Raw genomic sequence first — 17,126 nt, 5'->3', positions numbered from 1 at the left:
CCAGGTAAGATGCAAGCATCACTGAAGACACTGAGTGAATGCATGTTATTTCTCCTACTGTAAAAAGCAATATTTAACACTAATGTAAATTATTGGGGATCTTCTATTTTTTATTTGTAAATCATCTAGCCGAATAACATGTTCTCTTACAATCTGGAAATAAATGATGTATGGTTTACTTTATGTACAGACCATTATTTATTCAAGAAGCGTGTCCTTGCTCTCACAAAAATGTACAACGCACTTAATTCCCAATCTGAGAAGCACAGGTGTCATCACCCAGGTCACAGACCAGGGGTTATTCTGAAGGAATAGAGATTGAGTCTGTCTCTGCAAGACTCAGTGATCAGAGTGCCACATATACTACAGCTGACATAATTTCCTCCATATAAATCATACAGTGATGTGAACCATTCACAGAATTTATTGTAAACAATTTTGTAAAACTTTGAGCAAGTTTTAAAAACAGTGCTATATATTGCATCATTTTTCTCAATATACAACAGCACTTAGAATGTTGATGTGATAAAAGCATTGTTTCTTCACTGGTAAACACTCCATGTCCATGTTTTGTAGAAACACAAACTGTCACCCAGACAACCTGCATTTTGCACCTTAATGCTCATATCAGTTTTCAAACAATAGGATAACATCAAATTAGTACAAGAGAGGGTGCTTCTCTCTAGGGTCACGCCTAAATATGAACTGCACTGTAGCTTCACAAACGACTATTTGTAGTACACTATGACAAGCATGAATTTCTTTTTTAAAATATAGCTTAGCACAAATAGTACAACATGCAACAATACCTAACTATATGTTATGGTAAATCATTAAAAATGACTAAAATAAGAAATGCATGTAAACTTCACCTTCAAGTCAAGCTTTGAGCATACATTTCTGAAAGGGAAATCAGTGCGTTATTTGTATAAATAGCTTCTTAAAGTTATTGTTTGAAAAGGAACAAATAAATAAAATAGTCAAATGCAGATTCCCCAAATTTAGAGATAGTGCATGTTCAAAGGAACATGTCTGAAAGGGGTCTAGGCCTAAATGTATTCTCCTCATTCTCATCCTCCTTCCATAAATGATATTCACGTATGGAACTGAACAGTGGTCGTTTATGCTTCTTTTTATGTCCCACATAAGGATGAAGCAGCCGACTTAAGCTGTCAAAGCCCCTTTGAACCTCAGGGAAATGATAATCTTCATTCCTTTCAGCATTTGACTCCTGCAATACCCATGGCTCACCAAGCATCTTTCTTAGTTCAGGGGACGCACCTTTGAGCAAGTAGTGATATGGTTTTTTACCACTGTTATCCCGAATGTTTGTGTCAGCTCCGTAATCACACACAAGTAAAGTCATCACACATTCTTGACCGTGTATGGCAGCAATGTGTAAAGGTGTGTAACCACCATGTGTTTTTCTGTTAACATCAATGTGTACACCCGCTCTCTTGGATATTTCGATTATTTTACAAACCATCTCACTCTTGCCACTTTTAGCAGCCCAGTGAAGAGCTGTAAAGCCAGAAATGAAGTCTTTCTTCTCAGACAGTTGACTATCTTTCAGCAGGAGACCATAGACTTGAGTCCAGTGCCCTGCTGCTAAATTTACAAGCCACTCGTGCTCTGCACGGTCCAGCGGGATGGTTTCTGAGTATTTGGGCTGATCACCCGGTTTTGTGCTTCTGTACCCTCTCCTCATCTGGGGTGATCCTGGTGCCGCACATTCCTCTACTTCTCTCTTTTTTGTTCTGAGAGATCTGTAAGGGTCCACTTCTGAAGCCACTTTACCCATATACATTTCCCTGCAGTCTGCTACTGGGACTTCTGTGTTTAACTGGATTGGTGGCATCCTTAAAGGCAACATGTAGGGCTTCATTGTGGATTCCACTGTTCCTTGATTCAATATTTTGAAGTATGATCCATCTTGTCTGCGCAGTAGTTCAGCTCCCTGTGCATTTACTTGGGATTTGACTGCTACTACGGCAAAAACGGCACTAGTCTTGTGCTCAAGAGGACATAACTGTCGTGGTAAAGGCAATTCGGTGGGCGAATTGAAAGAGTTACTGTTCAAACGGTCGTCACTAGTACTTGAAACAATTGAAATATTGTTGTTGTCCAGATCGGAATGGAGGTTTTCACCCACTTCGCGATGAGAACAGCCACGGAAATCCAGTCGGGAGAAAGTTTTCCAGCAATCCGAACTTTCCCCAAGCTTTGATTTCTGTGGCGCAATGTCTCCTTTCAGTAAGTGCTGGTACTTTTTCTTAATCACAATGTACTTCATGCCCTCGATTTCTTTCACGACCGCAACGTTGTTAACGAACATCTTGAAAAGTTCCCTTTTGTGTTTCTTTTCCGTAACATCACAACTGTTTAGAATACATTTAAACGCATTCAACAAATCCGAATTCTTTGCCTTTCCGCCTTGTTCCACCAAGAACTTCAAAACATTTTCTTGAGTCAAAGCCATCGTTATCACGCAACAAATGATAAAGCCCAGTATCCAGCCTATCATACAGTTCAGTGAGCCTGTCCCTGCTTCTACCTGCAGCTTCCGGGGCGCACGCTCAGTTGGGGAACAATTGGAATAAATTATGCGTGGATATAGGAAGCGAGGGAACAGACTATGGTTTTAGCGGTGGTTTCTGGTAAATGTAGTCAATTGTGGCATCAAATTGCCTGACGTTCTTAAATTGGCTCCTTTTTATACAGTTTAAAGTAAAAGAGAAAAAAAGAGCCAATCTCTTGATCAGTTATGTTGAAAATAATTCCACGTGTCCGCTTTGGATAAAAGCGCTATATAAATGCAGTCCACTTAACACAAATCAGGTGTTGCAAATTATCATTTGCTTCATCTGAATTCTCAAAAGGAAATCAATATAATCAGTGGACAGTAGACAAAATGAACAGTGTAGAAGTACTGTGACCATGATAATCCAATCTGTATATTGTCAGTTTATCTTGATGTGACATAACCAATTTATTATATGACTTAAAGCGTAATGTACAGAATTGTATTCATTTCATATAGGATGGCTGAAGAACAAGATTTAATGTTTTAATATGTGCATTGTTATTTCACTTTATACAGAAACCGTGTAGAAGTGGGATATGTGTATTATGTCTTGTTTTAGCAGCATTTGCTTGAGAGTAACTGAAATGTAAACACAAGTGCACATGCAGTTGTCATAAAATTGTGGATTGCAGTTTGAGTTTGGATTATACATTTAATTTTGATACTGATGATTATGAATTCGAATGACTTTGACATAAATGTATAATGTATGAAGTGATTTTTGTAAGTATAAAATTTAAATCTTTACTGGAAAAAACTACTTTATAAAGTGGTGCCATGGCAAATGTTTCAGCATTGAAGAAAGTCTCTGAGATTAAATGTTTGCCACTCTGCTAGTTTTAAATCCCAATTAAATGACCGCATTAACAAATGTCAGTTTTGTCCTTGTTTTTAAAAACTGTGTAGACAGCAAACGTTCTTTCACTCTGAACTTCTAATTTAGTTCCAAGTGTCAATTGTGGCTTTTCTCTGCATGTTCTCTATTTGTAAATTATATATTATGAATGTATATTTTATATATTATTTTCTATGATATTATAAATTATCTTTAACAGGGAGTAAATCAAATAGTTTGATTCTCAAACTTGGTACTAAGGAGAGGACCCACGATGTGTATGCTGGTTTTCATTCCATGACTGTGATTGTATAAACTTTAACAAGCCACTAACTGAGCTTGTGACTTAGTGAGACTTTACTTTGTGTAACTGCCACAAGCTGCCTTGGCACATCATGTGCAAATGTGAGTGGCATTCCGAAACAGCAGGACATCCCAGAATTGGAGAAAGTTCTCATGCCCCATGAAATATAGTTTAGTCTTTTGAGAAAATATCTCAAAATGGAACTACTTTGAATTGATCTTCCTTATAAAATAATAGTAAAAATGTTACTTGTGTGCTATAGTGGGAGCCTCTGTTGGCAGAAAATATAATTGCAGGGAAAGTGTGACTAAGTTGGGTGAAATATTTGTTTAAATGAGTGTTTGAGTTCACTGGCGGATTTGGGGGGGGGGGGCGGGAGACCCCCATGGCACCAGGGGGGTGCCCCCATGGTTGGCGTCGCTAAAGTGCCCTCTAGAGTGGCGGAAACGAGAGGAAGTGCCATATTGGCTGCCCTTCACAATATGCCCTCTAGGGTGCCCTTTCATGCAATAAATTATGATGATGTGCCCTCTAGAGCAAGAAAATTCGATAACGTGTCTTAATGAGTGCCCTTCTAGTGGAGAAAACGTGATGCAGTGCCCTATAAGGTGCCCTTACAATGGTCTAAACTTGACGTTCCCTATGGGTGCCCTTCCAATGGAAAAGGGTGCCGTTATTAAGTGCCCTCCATGCCGCCCCTACATGACAGTGTCCCAAAGGGTGCCCTTTCCGGTAGAGAAAATGGGATGCAGTGCTGTATAGGGTACTCCTACAGGTGAGAAAACATCATGAAGTGCCCAATTAGGTGCTCCTCTAATGGAGAAGTGCCCCTCCAGTGGATAAAATGTGATGCAGTGCTGTAAAGGGTGCCCCTATATGCGTGAGGATGTGGGGAAGTTTCCTAATGGATGCCCCTCCAGTGGGGGAAACGTGTTGTGTTGCCATATAGGTGCCCTTACAATGGGATAAACTTGAGGTTCCCTACAGGTGCCTTTCTGATGAAAAAAACTCATGAAGTGCCCTCTTAGATGCCCCACCAAGTGTGAAAACACAATGCATCATAGCCGGGGCCGGCCTGTGGCGTAAACACTCTTTGCGGTTGCTAGGGGGTACGGAATGGCAACAGAACATTTCATACCAATTTAATGCAAGAAGGATTTTACCAGGCGATCACCCCATCCCCCCCTTGACATTGACAGAATCCAACAGCATGCCCCCCCCCGCCCCCCCCCCTCGAACAGATTTGTAGATTTGGTTAGTGCCACCGAAATCCTAGGGCCGGCCCTGATCATTGCGCGCTGGTGGGGCTCCATGTTGTGCAGTAGGTGCCCTTTTTATTTTTTCGCCCCTGCCCTGAAAACAACCTGAGTCCGCCACTGTTTGAGTTGTATGATAGTTTGAATAATGAATGTGTATAAATGAAGATAAATTCGACAATGTGGTTTTTTTAAACTACAAATCTGACTTTATTTTCTCAATAAAATAATTCAATGTACAATCACAATGTTACTTTTAGCCCTTAAAGCACATAAAAAGCTTCCTATATTATTGCGAAACCTTTAGGAAAAATTATTAGTGCATTTGTATTCAGCTTTCAGAGCACATTACTTCAATTTTACTTGCTAGGTACAGAAATCAGCAAGAATAACATTTAATGTCAAAGCTAGCATAATGTCCCTATACCCATCTATACTTCAATTTCAAAGCAATAATATCCAGAAACACATTTTCAAAAGAATCTTATATTATTTTAGTAGTATAAGGACTGCAAACCAGTAGATCATTGATGCAATCTGCTGTGGGATACAATAGTGTATCTCATCTTTCTGAAGGAATGAAATACCAATAAGTTCTGCATGATGAGCATGAGAGACCTCATCTCAATTTTTTCAAGTGTATGTTTAGGTATAACAACAATAAATTATGGTGAAGGGTATACCTCTTATTGAATGGTGCCTGATGAGCTCAGCCAGTTAGTGGGTTTTCTTGAACAATATTAAATATTATATAATTAATATTAATATTATAACTGACATGTTTTGATAGCACCAATTTAAAAAAAAAAATTAATCACATTTATGAAGGTTCATGTGGAGTGATAGCACGTGGTGGCATTTCCAAATAGCTCATTTAAAAATGGAGAGGTGGAGAAAAATGTGTTTAACTCTTGTAGAAACGAAGCTCATTCACTGTCCTCCCTGTAACACACACGCACAGACTTATAAATGCATACCCAAAGTAAAAATGAGCCATAAATGCACATTGCATGAAGTTATAAACAGAAATCTGCCATAAAACACTGCAATGAACAATAGATATGAAAACATTGGGCCTCATTCACAAAACCTTTCTTAAATTATTCTTACTTTTGTACCAATATGAGATTCATGACACGTAAAGACCTTTGTTTTTGTGCATATCCCAGGTGTATGAGATGATGAATGCTGACTGTTTGTAAATTTTATGTGCAATCATGTTCATAAGATTAGCATAAGGAAAACTCCATGAACAAATACAGATAAGAAAAAAATGATGAGTGATCGTGGAAATGTGATTGAGGCCATTGTCATAAATGCATGCACACTTCAAGGAGCTAAAAAGCAAGGATCTATGGGGGGAGGGTAAGTAAGGAGTAAGGCTAATACAGTGTCTGGGAACTGTGCCAAACAGGACTATAAAATATGTTTTGTACATTACAAAGGTTATGACTTGATACTGACTGCAACTACTCCTGTCTTTGCCCTACTGTTGTGCCAGAATTAGGCTGACTCACTCTGATATGGCTGTGCAAATGTTTTCACAATTTTCTTTATCAAGCCAAATGAGAACCAACCATAAAACTCTGGACACTTAACATATCTGCTGCTGGGCTGGTGATAAAGACAGGCTGGTGTGGTGGAACTACAGTGCTGTGAAAAAGTATTTGCCCACTTCCTTCTTTCCTTTATAGTATTTCACTTCTTTTGTACTCTACTGCATAAGTCTTTCCAACTTCACTGGATTCCTCCTCTTATAATATAAACATATTTGACATTTTCTCAATTTTCTTCCCAATCACTGTGATAGTCACATTGTAGTTATTACTAATAAAATCTGGCAATAGAGCTTTGTGTCAGGTCTGAGATATATAGACTTCACAAATCACCAGACCTGGGTCAAATACGTATTTGTTATGGATTCAAATACTTTTCTATACTTTACTGATCTTGTCTAGTGTGTTGGAACCAATGAAATAGTCTCAAAAAGTGCAAACCCCCCTTCTGGTCATATTGGCAGGCTCAATTGCACCAGGAAAGATCAAGAGAGCACAGAAAAGTATTTGAATCCAAAACAAATACGTATTAGGTCTGCAAATCACAAATATGATTGTACAAATATTCTGGACCATCATATCACCTGAATCAAGCAGCTGGAAACTTGCCCTTAAAAGTGCTGGTCTTTTCCCCTGTCTATTTAATAATCTATATATCAGTGTGCATTTCTTCTGTTTATCTATCCACCTTTCAATACTACAGCTTTGGTTGCTTTTTAAGCGGTCAGAGATTAATGTGACAACCTGGCTATAAATGGTGTTGTAAACATATCAATTTAGCAGTGAATCCCTTTACCTGGAGGGTTCCATGGTGTCCTTGGTAAGATAGACGATCCAGTAGAACAGGTTGAAGGCAGCAAAGGAAAGAGGGAAGAGAATGCGAGCATACTGGTCGATTATGCTGGTGCCTGTCAGAATATGGTCGGGAGGGATGGCAGAGCCCTGCTGGAGGAAGATGGGGACTCGAGGGTGCTCAGGCTGCTCGCTGCGAGATACAGAGCATCTTTTCTTCAGTCCACTGCCGTAGTCAGACTGGAGCTGTGGGCAGGGGGGACAAATGTAGATATTTCTAGGAACACACACACACGGCAAAGTTTTTGTGTCCTGATTTCTGACACAATTGTACTTTATTAATTTTCTATTTATTTAAATAGGCGGTTTAAACAAGTAAAATATATCAATCTGACCACAGAAGCCACACAGCTGTGACTGGTCTATTGCAGATGGACGAAGCTGCTCACAGACACAAACTTGGTTGTTGTAAGTTTTCATTAAATTACACCACTTTGTTGTTTTAAAATGTACAACCACATTCTTTGAGGTTAATTTGAGGTGTTTGAGTATAATGTAAATAGGGAGTGAATGTAGTCCTACAATATTGAGAGGTATAGTTCAAATGACTTGAATTAGTGTCACATGGTGTACCGGCAGGCATAGATCATCATGGTAATTCAACGCTGTGTAAAGAATTTTGTCAACTTTTCATAAAATTGGCTTTATAACAGTATGTTCTTAAGTGAATGACTGCCAGTGAAATGTGGTGACCCATCTAATCCCTGCAACACCATCCGTCAGTTCAGGACAGTGCATTTAATCATGTTATCAGCTTTCGGGTTAACAATGTTCTTGTATGAATACACATATATGACCAATTTAACAAATGGTCCTTTCTAATAAATAAATATTATATTTCTAATCTGTTGCAGCCCCACAGAAAGAAACAGTAAACAGGTGGAGGTGAGAAACAGCTTGGCTAATGAGGAATGCAGTAATAAAGGGTGATTCTACCGAAGTGAGCTCCTCATCGCTCCCTGCAGCCGCTGCCTCCAGTGCAGCTCTCTTGCGCTTTTCCCGGTTAGCGTGCAGGGTGGCGAAGTAATTGACGGCGGCGAACTCAATAAGTGCGAAGACAACAAAGGCAAAACACACAGCGATGAACCAGTCCATAGCTGTGGCATACGACACCTTGGGCAGAGAGGATCGAGCGCTGATGCTGAGAGTGGTCATGGTAAGAACAGTTGTTATGCCTGTAAATATGAGAACCACAAATATTGGTTTCAGAGACTGGAGTCTGACGTGAGTTTAATAAGAACATTTCCATTAAAAAAAAGAAAAAAAATATTTTTTTTTTTCATTTTTTAATGGAATTACACTTTTAAAAAATACTGGCCACTACAAATTTATCTTTGCAATATGTTTAAGAGCCAGGTAAACCTAATTTGTTTTTAGTGCAAGCTTTTTGAAAGATGTTAGCTAATGCTTAATACATTAATGTAAAAAGCAAACTTTAACACTATAAAACACTGAAATACACATGTATTCCTCAGAGGCTATATGTCCAGTCAAGCCATGAAAAACAAGTTTTACAAAGCAAAATGCACATGCTTTCTGTGCATCTTGGACACTTTCTATTTAAAATCTAGACATTCTACAACACATAATAGTTCATGTGGAATGTCAAAGCAAACAAAGATTGTATGTAGCCATACCTGCCACAGTACGTGCAGGGACAGACTCTTTGTTGATCCAGAATACAACTTGTGACAACACAACAGTCATGATCAGTGGGATGTATGTTTGAATGAGGTAGTAGCCTAGTTTCCTTTCCAGAAGGAAATGGATAACCTGGACAGAGTATTCACCTAGAATTAAAGCAGACAAACATAGCACTGGTATGATGAAAAGCAGCTAGTGAAGGCTTACAAACAATTCATCTACAAGGAAAAAGGAGCTTCAAGTTAACTGCACTTGGCAATATGGCAGCATGGCAATTGTAAAACATATCTTCATCCTGGTACCATTTTTAAAGAAGGACTGCTGAGGTGTTTATCCTGTTAAGGCACTATTCTAGTGTGTAGGTGGACCCCATAATCTAGTGCACACACACCACTCACTCACACACTCATACTTAGACTCTCCAATTAACCCGTGGGAGAAAAACGGAGTACCCAGAGGAAACCCACGTGGTCACGGAGAACAGGCAAACTCCACACAGAAAGGCCTTCTTGCTGTGAGGCAACCGTGCTACCCACTGCACCACCATGGCGTTGTGCATAAAATATGATATGCATTCTCCTTGGGTAGCCCTCTATTAAATGTATTAATATAAATAACACTATGTAAAATCATACATATAGTATAAATGTCCTTTTTATAGGCTCACATGAATATACTCATATGAACATGTGCATATACAGTACATTTACATAATTGTTGTTAGCAACTTGTTTTCTGATTAATTTACAATTGTTTCACTGTTGTTTTTTCCTCCAGTGTCTTATTATTTCAGATACAGCAGTAAAATATTAAATACATACCTTGTTTGGCGAGGTGCAGACCAAGGGATCAATAATACTCTAAAAAGAAAGGTTGCAGTCTCCTCCAATTCAGGTTTTTAATCACCAATATGCCCTGATGAAGGTAGCTTGCAGCCAAAATGTTCGTAAAAAACTGCATCGATGGAAATGGTGTGTACGACTGTTTCCTTTTAAGTTTTATTATCATAGATACAGAAAAATAATAGAATTAGAATTTTTTCAGCTTTTCATGAAATTGGCTTTATAACAGTATGTTTTTAAGTGAATGACTTTGTCAGTCAAATGTGGTCATCCATCTAATCCCTGCAACACCATCCGTCAGTTCAGGACAGTGCATTTAATCATGTTATCAGCTCTTGGTTTAACAATGTTCTTGTATGAATACACACATATGACCACTTGAATAAATGGTCCTTTCTAATAAGGAACTACTTTGTTTCTAATCTAATGAGTCAAGATAGGCTGAATGGTCTTGTGACCTTATGATTTAACCCAGAGCAGTTTGAAGAACACAGTCTGCTCTTTCAATGTTTATATATATATTTTTTTAACAAGACCAGGTCAAAACCTAGAATATGGCTTGACAGAACCGGCCAACCAATGGTGTAACTTTATCAGTCAGTCACTCAGTCACAGACATGCGCGATGTAACTTCATCACATACTCAGTCACAGACATTCGTGTTTATAGGCCTGGCCACTCTGTCCAGCCAAAAATCATACTTGGTCAAAGAAAGAATTTAGCTCTTACCAGTTTTAAACCGGAGTCTTTCGCTGGATGCTCTCTGGCCCACAAGATCATACTGAAGTAAGCTTGATGATTCTTTCGGTACTTCTACAGAAAAAGTTGCTCCCTTCTTCCAAGTATAAAGAAGTTCACTGACAGGGTAGCCATCTGTATTTCAAAACAACATTGTTGTCAGTTTCCAAAAATAATTTCAACAAGTCCTTCTGATAATTACCGCTTAATAAAGGTCAACTTACAGCTGCCAAATTTCAGAGGACAGGCATGTCCATCCATGGGAAAATCCATCAGTCTCATGGGACACTCTGCACTGATAGTAAGTCTGAAAGGCATAGAAAGCAACAAAAAACAACTTTGAACTGTTAGTTTTTTCATCATAGCATAGCAACAAAATTAAAAAGACATGCTAAAGCATATGGTGAATAAAACAAAATGTTACCAGGAAAACCAACACCAATATCATAGTTTTGAATTCAAACACCACCAGACAAATGTAAATTGAATCCTGGTAACGGCGTCTCATGGGTCTAAATGGTAAGCTTGGTGTGGTAATGGCTAATACTTTTCCATAACTACTTTTTATTTTTTATATACAATACTTGCCAGCAGAGCTTGATAAAGCTTTCTGGGACATGGGTCTAATGATATTTAACCCTTGTGTTTGCTCCTGGGTAATATTGCATTTTAAACTACCCAACCAAAAGAGCAGTGGCACTTTTGACTAGTGGCTAAACCAGTGCTAATTTTCTTTCCATGTGCTCTCCCTGACCATGAAATCAATTGAGTTTAACAACCGAGGTGGGTAACCCGGCTTCAAAGAGTAAAAAGACTGACCATGTATTTGCTCCACCACCATGCACTAAACCAGCTGATTCTAATTAGCATAACTCTTCACCATGGTAGGAGAACTAATTATTGTAATCAGCTGGTTTAGTGCATGTTGGTGGCGCAAATACATGGTCAGTCTTTTTACTCTTTGAAGCCGGGTTACCCACCTCTGCTTAACACCTCTCTCAAGCTAACCAATCAGTGTCATGGGACTCTCCATGACCGCATCTATTTACATTCATGGTTATTTTCCAAAATAACCAGTTAAAAGATATTTTCTTTGCAAGAAAGACAACACTAAAACAAAAAATGTCTTTTTACTGAGTAGACTAATGTATATTTTAAAATTTCTCCAACTTTGTGTACCTGCATGTGTGTGCATGAGTGCATGCCCTTGCGCACATGGATGAACACCATATGTGCATCAGACCTCATCTGAGCATGCATGACTTGCACATCAATATGATATGATTATACTGATGGGTTTCATTTTTCTCAACTTGACATTTTAATTTCCCTTAAAAAGGGAGCATAACAACAAATTTTGAGTTAGATGAATTTATCTCATTGAGTTGTGCATCCTACTTCAAGTTTAGGCAACTTTTTTTCAAGTTGGAATTTTACAGTGTGCTGCTGCACAATAAAAATATAATTTTGAAATAGTAATCTCAAAATAGTACTGTTATTATAAGTTTTACAGTATCATTAAAAATGATTTAGCATAAAAAATGTAATCAATGACTGTTGGATGGATAGATGGACAGAATTTTGCCATGCCTTGTTTATTTTGTTTACACCACCATCACCTGTATTTTTACACTGGCCCAAGTTACATGAACTTGGTCATTTTGGGTTTGTATTTGAATAGAGTAATAAAATATAGCTCACAAAACTACAAATATTTTGTGAGCTGAACAGAAGGAGTTAATAAATAAGGAGTTAATACACCTTATTTATGGTTGCTCTGGAAACATAAAAGGCTTGTCACCAGAGCTTAGAATTAGTGATCCACAGAACCTTGAACCTTAACATTTTTAGATGGGAGAGGCAAACATTTTTACAGTGTGTTCTTAGCTGACAGCCGTGGAACCCGGCATGGTCTTCTGCTGCTTTAGCCCATCTAAATCAAGATTTGATGTGTTGTGCATTCAGACATGCCCGTCTGCACATCACTGTGGTAAAAAAGCTGTTATTTGAGCATTTGTGGCCTTTCTGTTCGCTTGAACAAGTCTGCCGTTCTCCTCTGACCTCTCTCATTAACAAGGTGTTTTTGGCCATAGACCTGCAGCTCATTGGATATTTGTTGTACCATTCCCTGTAAACATTTAGTTTTGACTGTAGTGCATAAAAATCACCGGATGGCAGCTGTTTCTGAGATGCAAGAACAACCACGTTTGGCACCAAAAATCATACCATAGTCAACGTTGCTGAGATCATGCATCTTGCCCATTCTAATGTTAGGTTGATCAAAAAACTAAACCTCTTCATTACATCTGCAACCTTTATATATTACAGCTACATGATCTGCTGTATGGTGGAGCAGGCTATTTGTGTTACAAGCAGTTATACCTAACAAAGTGGCTGGTGAGTGTATTGAGTATATCTGCATAACTTTTATTTTCTGCATTCCTTAAATGTCTTTTACAATCCCAATAATCTCCTGGGTATATCTGAACCAGGCTAACAGTTCCACAGGCACTAGTAATTAAACGGAACACAGAGGTTATGGGATCCATTGTGCTAAATATCAACAATATAGGAATGTGCAGTGATTGTACAGTGTAAATGCTTGACTGGTATACTACAGAATGAAAATAAAAGTGATTAGATACATAAATGAATTTATAAACTATGGATATTTATATTTCCATTTCTAAACAACAATGGAAATGGCATTCCCAGTGCTTAAAAATTGGAGTTATTCCAGGTTTTACTTAAAGCAAGTGAAATTACTTAACAGGAACTGCCAATAAGTTACATCCACTTAGTACATTCACATGCATTAAAAAACTGGTATGGCTTGAACACTCACCACCCAGCAGTCTGGCAAGTCCCATCCCATGCAAAGGAATGTATATTCTGGGATAATTGTATTTAGGGATTTTTTAAAATAAATGCCAATAAGAAAAATGCAACCACTACTTGTCGTCTCTTCATTCTGGAGTCCAGTACACTAGCTATAAATGCCATGTGAAAAGGATTTTGGACTTACTTCATGGTGTAGAGAACTGTGCCATTCTGCATGATGCGGAACATCTTGTTTGGAGTGGTCATGTTGTGAGCAAAAGACTTTCTTGCATTCCGGAAGAAAGTGTCTGGAGTCCAAATCTTGTTTACCATGAGGTTGTTCAGCCGGAGGATCTCAATTGGCCCTTCAAATACCAGCCTCTTGTCCACCCACATTTGCCGAAAGAAAATGTCCATGGTGTACTCCTCCAATGTTTAATTGGAAACAGCAGAGAATTACTTTAAGGCTACCTCACAAATATGCTATCCAAAATATGTATTGTTTTCTTATATTTTTGCTTATCCAAATGAAAACACATTTTATTACATGCGCTAAAACATGACTGAGCATATCCATATTGTAGTGCATGCATAACTGTATATTTTTTGTCATGTTCATTAGGATGATAATGATTTGGTCTGAGACAATATAAACAAGATCATTAATGTAATTACCAGTCCTCTAGGATGCATTACCACCATTCTGTATATCATTTCACTTTAAACCCCCCTTTCATGACACTCATTACATGTACCCCCATTCCAGCACTTTTTGGTAATTTGTATTCGTCCTAATATTGTAGCTTGTTCTTCTGCCTAGTTGGCTTGGCAGAGGTTAGGTCAGAATAGTGTCCACTGTGTGAACTAAACTGCGTTCTTGGCTAGAAATAGCCAATCTTATTGAACCTGTGTGTTGTAGTTGTCCATGACCATGAAATGCACTTTTGTCCGTCGCTTTGGATAAAAGCGCCAAATAAATGTAATGCAATGCATTAAAGGATATTATGATTCATTTATTCAATACCAATCTGATCCTATTGTTTTCTCCCAATTTTGGAATTCCCAATTGTATTTGTATGCAAGAACCTAGCCACAGGCAACCTCTATTTGGAGATTCCAGCCAGCTGCCACATCTTTTCATTATACAGTACACAAGGTGAAATGTTCAGTCATATGAATCACACAGGTGAACAGCAGTTTACACATCAACCAGAGGAGATGTTCTTAAATGATAAGGCAAGGGAAACCCTGCTGACTGAAACCTTCCTTCCTGGGGCAACACTTTCGCCAATGGTATTTGCCTGATATGACTCCCAGCCAATATCAACACTGACATGGCTGCATCAATGTATTATAAGACATCTCCAGGAGGTCCCAAGAACTATATATGATGTTGCTCATTAAAATGCCTCCTACAGTGGATACTACAGTGCTGCCTGGGAAGCAAGGATATTAGTGTCAGCACCCATGTCTGAGGCTCATTGCTCAAGACCAGCACTGGTCAGTTGGTGCTCTGCCTGCCCACTCTGCAGACAAAGTGCACTCCCATAGCTTAATTACTAGAGCTCAGGTGGCTGACTGTATAGGGAAAATAAAGCAGTGGATGACCGCACGCTCCTTATGGGAGACCCAGGCTTCTTTGTGCTTACCCCAATTGCCAGAGGACATTGCAGTGATTTAATGGGCCGAGGATTATGATTAGGCATTCCAGATTGGGAGAAAGTAAAATTCCTTAGATAATATGGGTCAGAAAATACTACTTTCCTGGGATAAAAGCCTCCAAAAGCATGTATTCCTGAAGTGTCTGGTTCTAAATGGCTTTTAAAATAGTAAAGAGCACACCAGAAATAGAGCACTCAACTTAAACCTTCATGGCAGAGATTACCAAGAAGATTAAAGTTTTCAACCTGTTCTTCTGTCATGCACGCAAACTGCACGATAGCAGCACCATAAGGACACAACCAAAAGTAATGACTAAGAACATGAATGGAGACTTAAGAGGTTTGTATTTTGTCTACATCAGCAACACTTGAACAAAAATCACAGCATTTGGCAGTTTGCATTTATGGAAGTGAAATATCAGCAAGAACAACCTACCATTTCAACATCTGAAACTGGGCCAAAGCTGGTGACAAAAATGTCTGTTTTGATCTCAGTCACAGGACCTTCAAAAGATTAAAGCACAATTCTAAATTCATTTAACATTTTCATAGCTTAAAAAAGGGTTAGAAAATATATAGTTAACATTGTCAGTTATATATAATTAACTAAAGATACTTGGTATTCTTAGAATGTATTTCTGCCTTTTCTTCTTTTGATACAGCATTACAACTTTTCAGCTAGCAAACAAAAAATGAAAAATTAGGTTGATGTAATGCATATAGGATGTACTAGCCACATATGGTGGTCCAACTCCTTATTAAGTGGCTTTATGTGAGTATTTAATTTGTTGTTCACCAGTTCAATTTATGCAATTAAAGTTTACATGGTAAATATGTTTGAACACATTCCCTAAATTAAATGGCAGTGCATTTTACCTTATAAAATTACACTGCAAATGTTTCTGATGGTAATATAATGAAAATAATAAGATGCGCTATATGATAAATGTAATTTCCAATTTTACTTTATTTCACAAGTATTTCTTTACTTGTTATTTATTAAAATTAAAAATAAACTATTTCACTTACTTATGCCCATAATACATGGTAATACATGTATGCCATATACTTCAAGAACCCGTTCAGACACCATCTCTGATGATCCGCAAAGTACCTAATATCTCAGTTTGTTTTGTAATTTTGGTTAACCATAAATGTTCCAAATCAGCAATTGACTTAAGCTAAAATTAAATGTGCGCAGTGATTTAGGTCGGTATAGGGGCTGTTGTTTGGATGGGCTGTGGAAGAATGGGTGTAGAGAGGTCAGTAGGGGGAAGTGTTTATTGTACTTATTGTATTATTCAGAGATAATTTAAAATTGTCAGTTCTTCAGGTACAATGGATTCATTTAAATAATAGACACGTCGCTAGATGAGCACTCTAGAGAGTTAGTACATTGCCAATGTGTCTCTGGACACAAGTACCTCCAAATCCTGGTCGCAGCCGGTTGTCATAGCCGTCTAGTAGTCTGTCCAAAATGCGCGTGATGTTATCCGAATATACTTGCTGATTTCCACATGCCCTGCATACACTGAAAACAAATGCTATTTAAGTTTTCAAAAATATTATTTCCTGTTTGCTCCAAGCATGACTTAGTCGTATCGCTAACATATGCCACTTCAGTAAAAGTACGCTTCAATAACGTCGGTTTATTTATATTTATATTTTATATTATATTAATATATTCTTTACACATTGTTAATATAAGATACCGCCACCGTAAACGCAGTGTTCATCATACCGTGAACTCAGTGTACAAACATCATAGCCTACTCACCACGTCAGAAAAAACAAAACGACAAGGAACGACATTCTTGACCCAAAAGCTCTTGTCAGCTGTAATACTTTGAATATCCCATAGTAAATGTTGGTAATCCGGCAATGTGCTTCTTTACAAATTTGCAAGGAAATGTGTATGGACGAGGTTATACTGGTTAACAAATATATCACATTTTCAACGAACAGCAGAAAAGGAGAGCGAGCCCAAGACAGGAACAAATAACCATTTGAAATAATCTAAGGCATTACTGGAGA

General features: G+C 38.2%; 2 protein-coding genes across 2 annotated transcripts; both read right to left on the bottom strand.

The window, feature by feature from the left end:
* Positions 1 to 798: 798 nt before the first annotated feature.
* On the bottom strand, positions 799 to 2,576 carry LOC135250862 (ankyrin repeat domain-containing protein SOWAHA-like). Its single transcript, XM_064327625.1, has one exon. It carries the CDS (start codon positions 2,522 to 2,524, stop codon positions 1,019 to 1,021), a length of 1,506 nt encoding a protein of 501 aa, XP_064183695.1. The 5' UTR covers positions 2,525 to 2,576; the 3' UTR covers positions 799 to 1,018.
* Positions 2,577 to 5,745: 3,169 nt separating this feature from the next.
* LOC135250861 (gamma-aminobutyric acid receptor subunit alpha-4-like) lies at positions 5,746 to 17,126 on the bottom strand. Its single transcript, XM_064327623.1, has 10 exons — positions 16,870 to 17,126; positions 16,517 to 16,623; positions 15,529 to 15,596; positions 13,637 to 13,857; positions 10,836 to 10,918; positions 10,603 to 10,746; positions 9,025 to 9,177; positions 8,324 to 8,562; positions 7,332 to 7,573; positions 5,746 to 5,921 (listed from the first exon to the last, which is right to left on the bottom strand). The coding sequence occupies exons 1-10, from the start codon at positions 16,902 to 16,904 to the stop codon at positions 5,906 to 5,908; spliced, it is 1,308 nt and encodes a 435-aa protein (XP_064183693.1). The 5' UTR covers positions 16,905 to 17,126; the 3' UTR covers positions 5,746 to 5,905.

This window comes from Anguilla rostrata, chromosome 3, assembly GCF_018555375.3.
Source record: "Anguilla rostrata isolate EN2019 chromosome 3, ASM1855537v3, whole genome shotgun sequence".
Classification (NCBI taxonomy): Eukaryota; Metazoa; Chordata; class Actinopteri; order Anguilliformes; family Anguillidae; genus Anguilla; species Anguilla rostrata.
This window is presented reverse-complemented; position numbering and strand designations above follow the sequence as displayed.

Bases quoted from the DNA above. Each gene is read 5' to 3' on its own strand.
- LOC135250861 (XM_064327623.1), bottom strand. From the start codon at position 16,904: ATGTCGTTCCTTGTCGTTTTGTTTTTTCTGACGTG. The intron at 16,624-16,869 runs GTGAGTAGGCTA...ATTTGTTTTCAG, and splicing joins GTTTTGTTTTTTCTGACGTG to TGTATGCAGGGCATGTGGAA. The intron at 8,563-9,024 runs GTATGGCTACAT...TCATATTTACAG, and splicing joins CCCTGCACGTACTGTGGCAG to GCATAACAACTGTTCTTACC.
- LOC135250862 (XM_064327625.1), bottom strand. From the start codon at position 2,524: ATGATAGGCTGGATACTGGGCTTTATCATTTGTTGCGTGATAACGATG.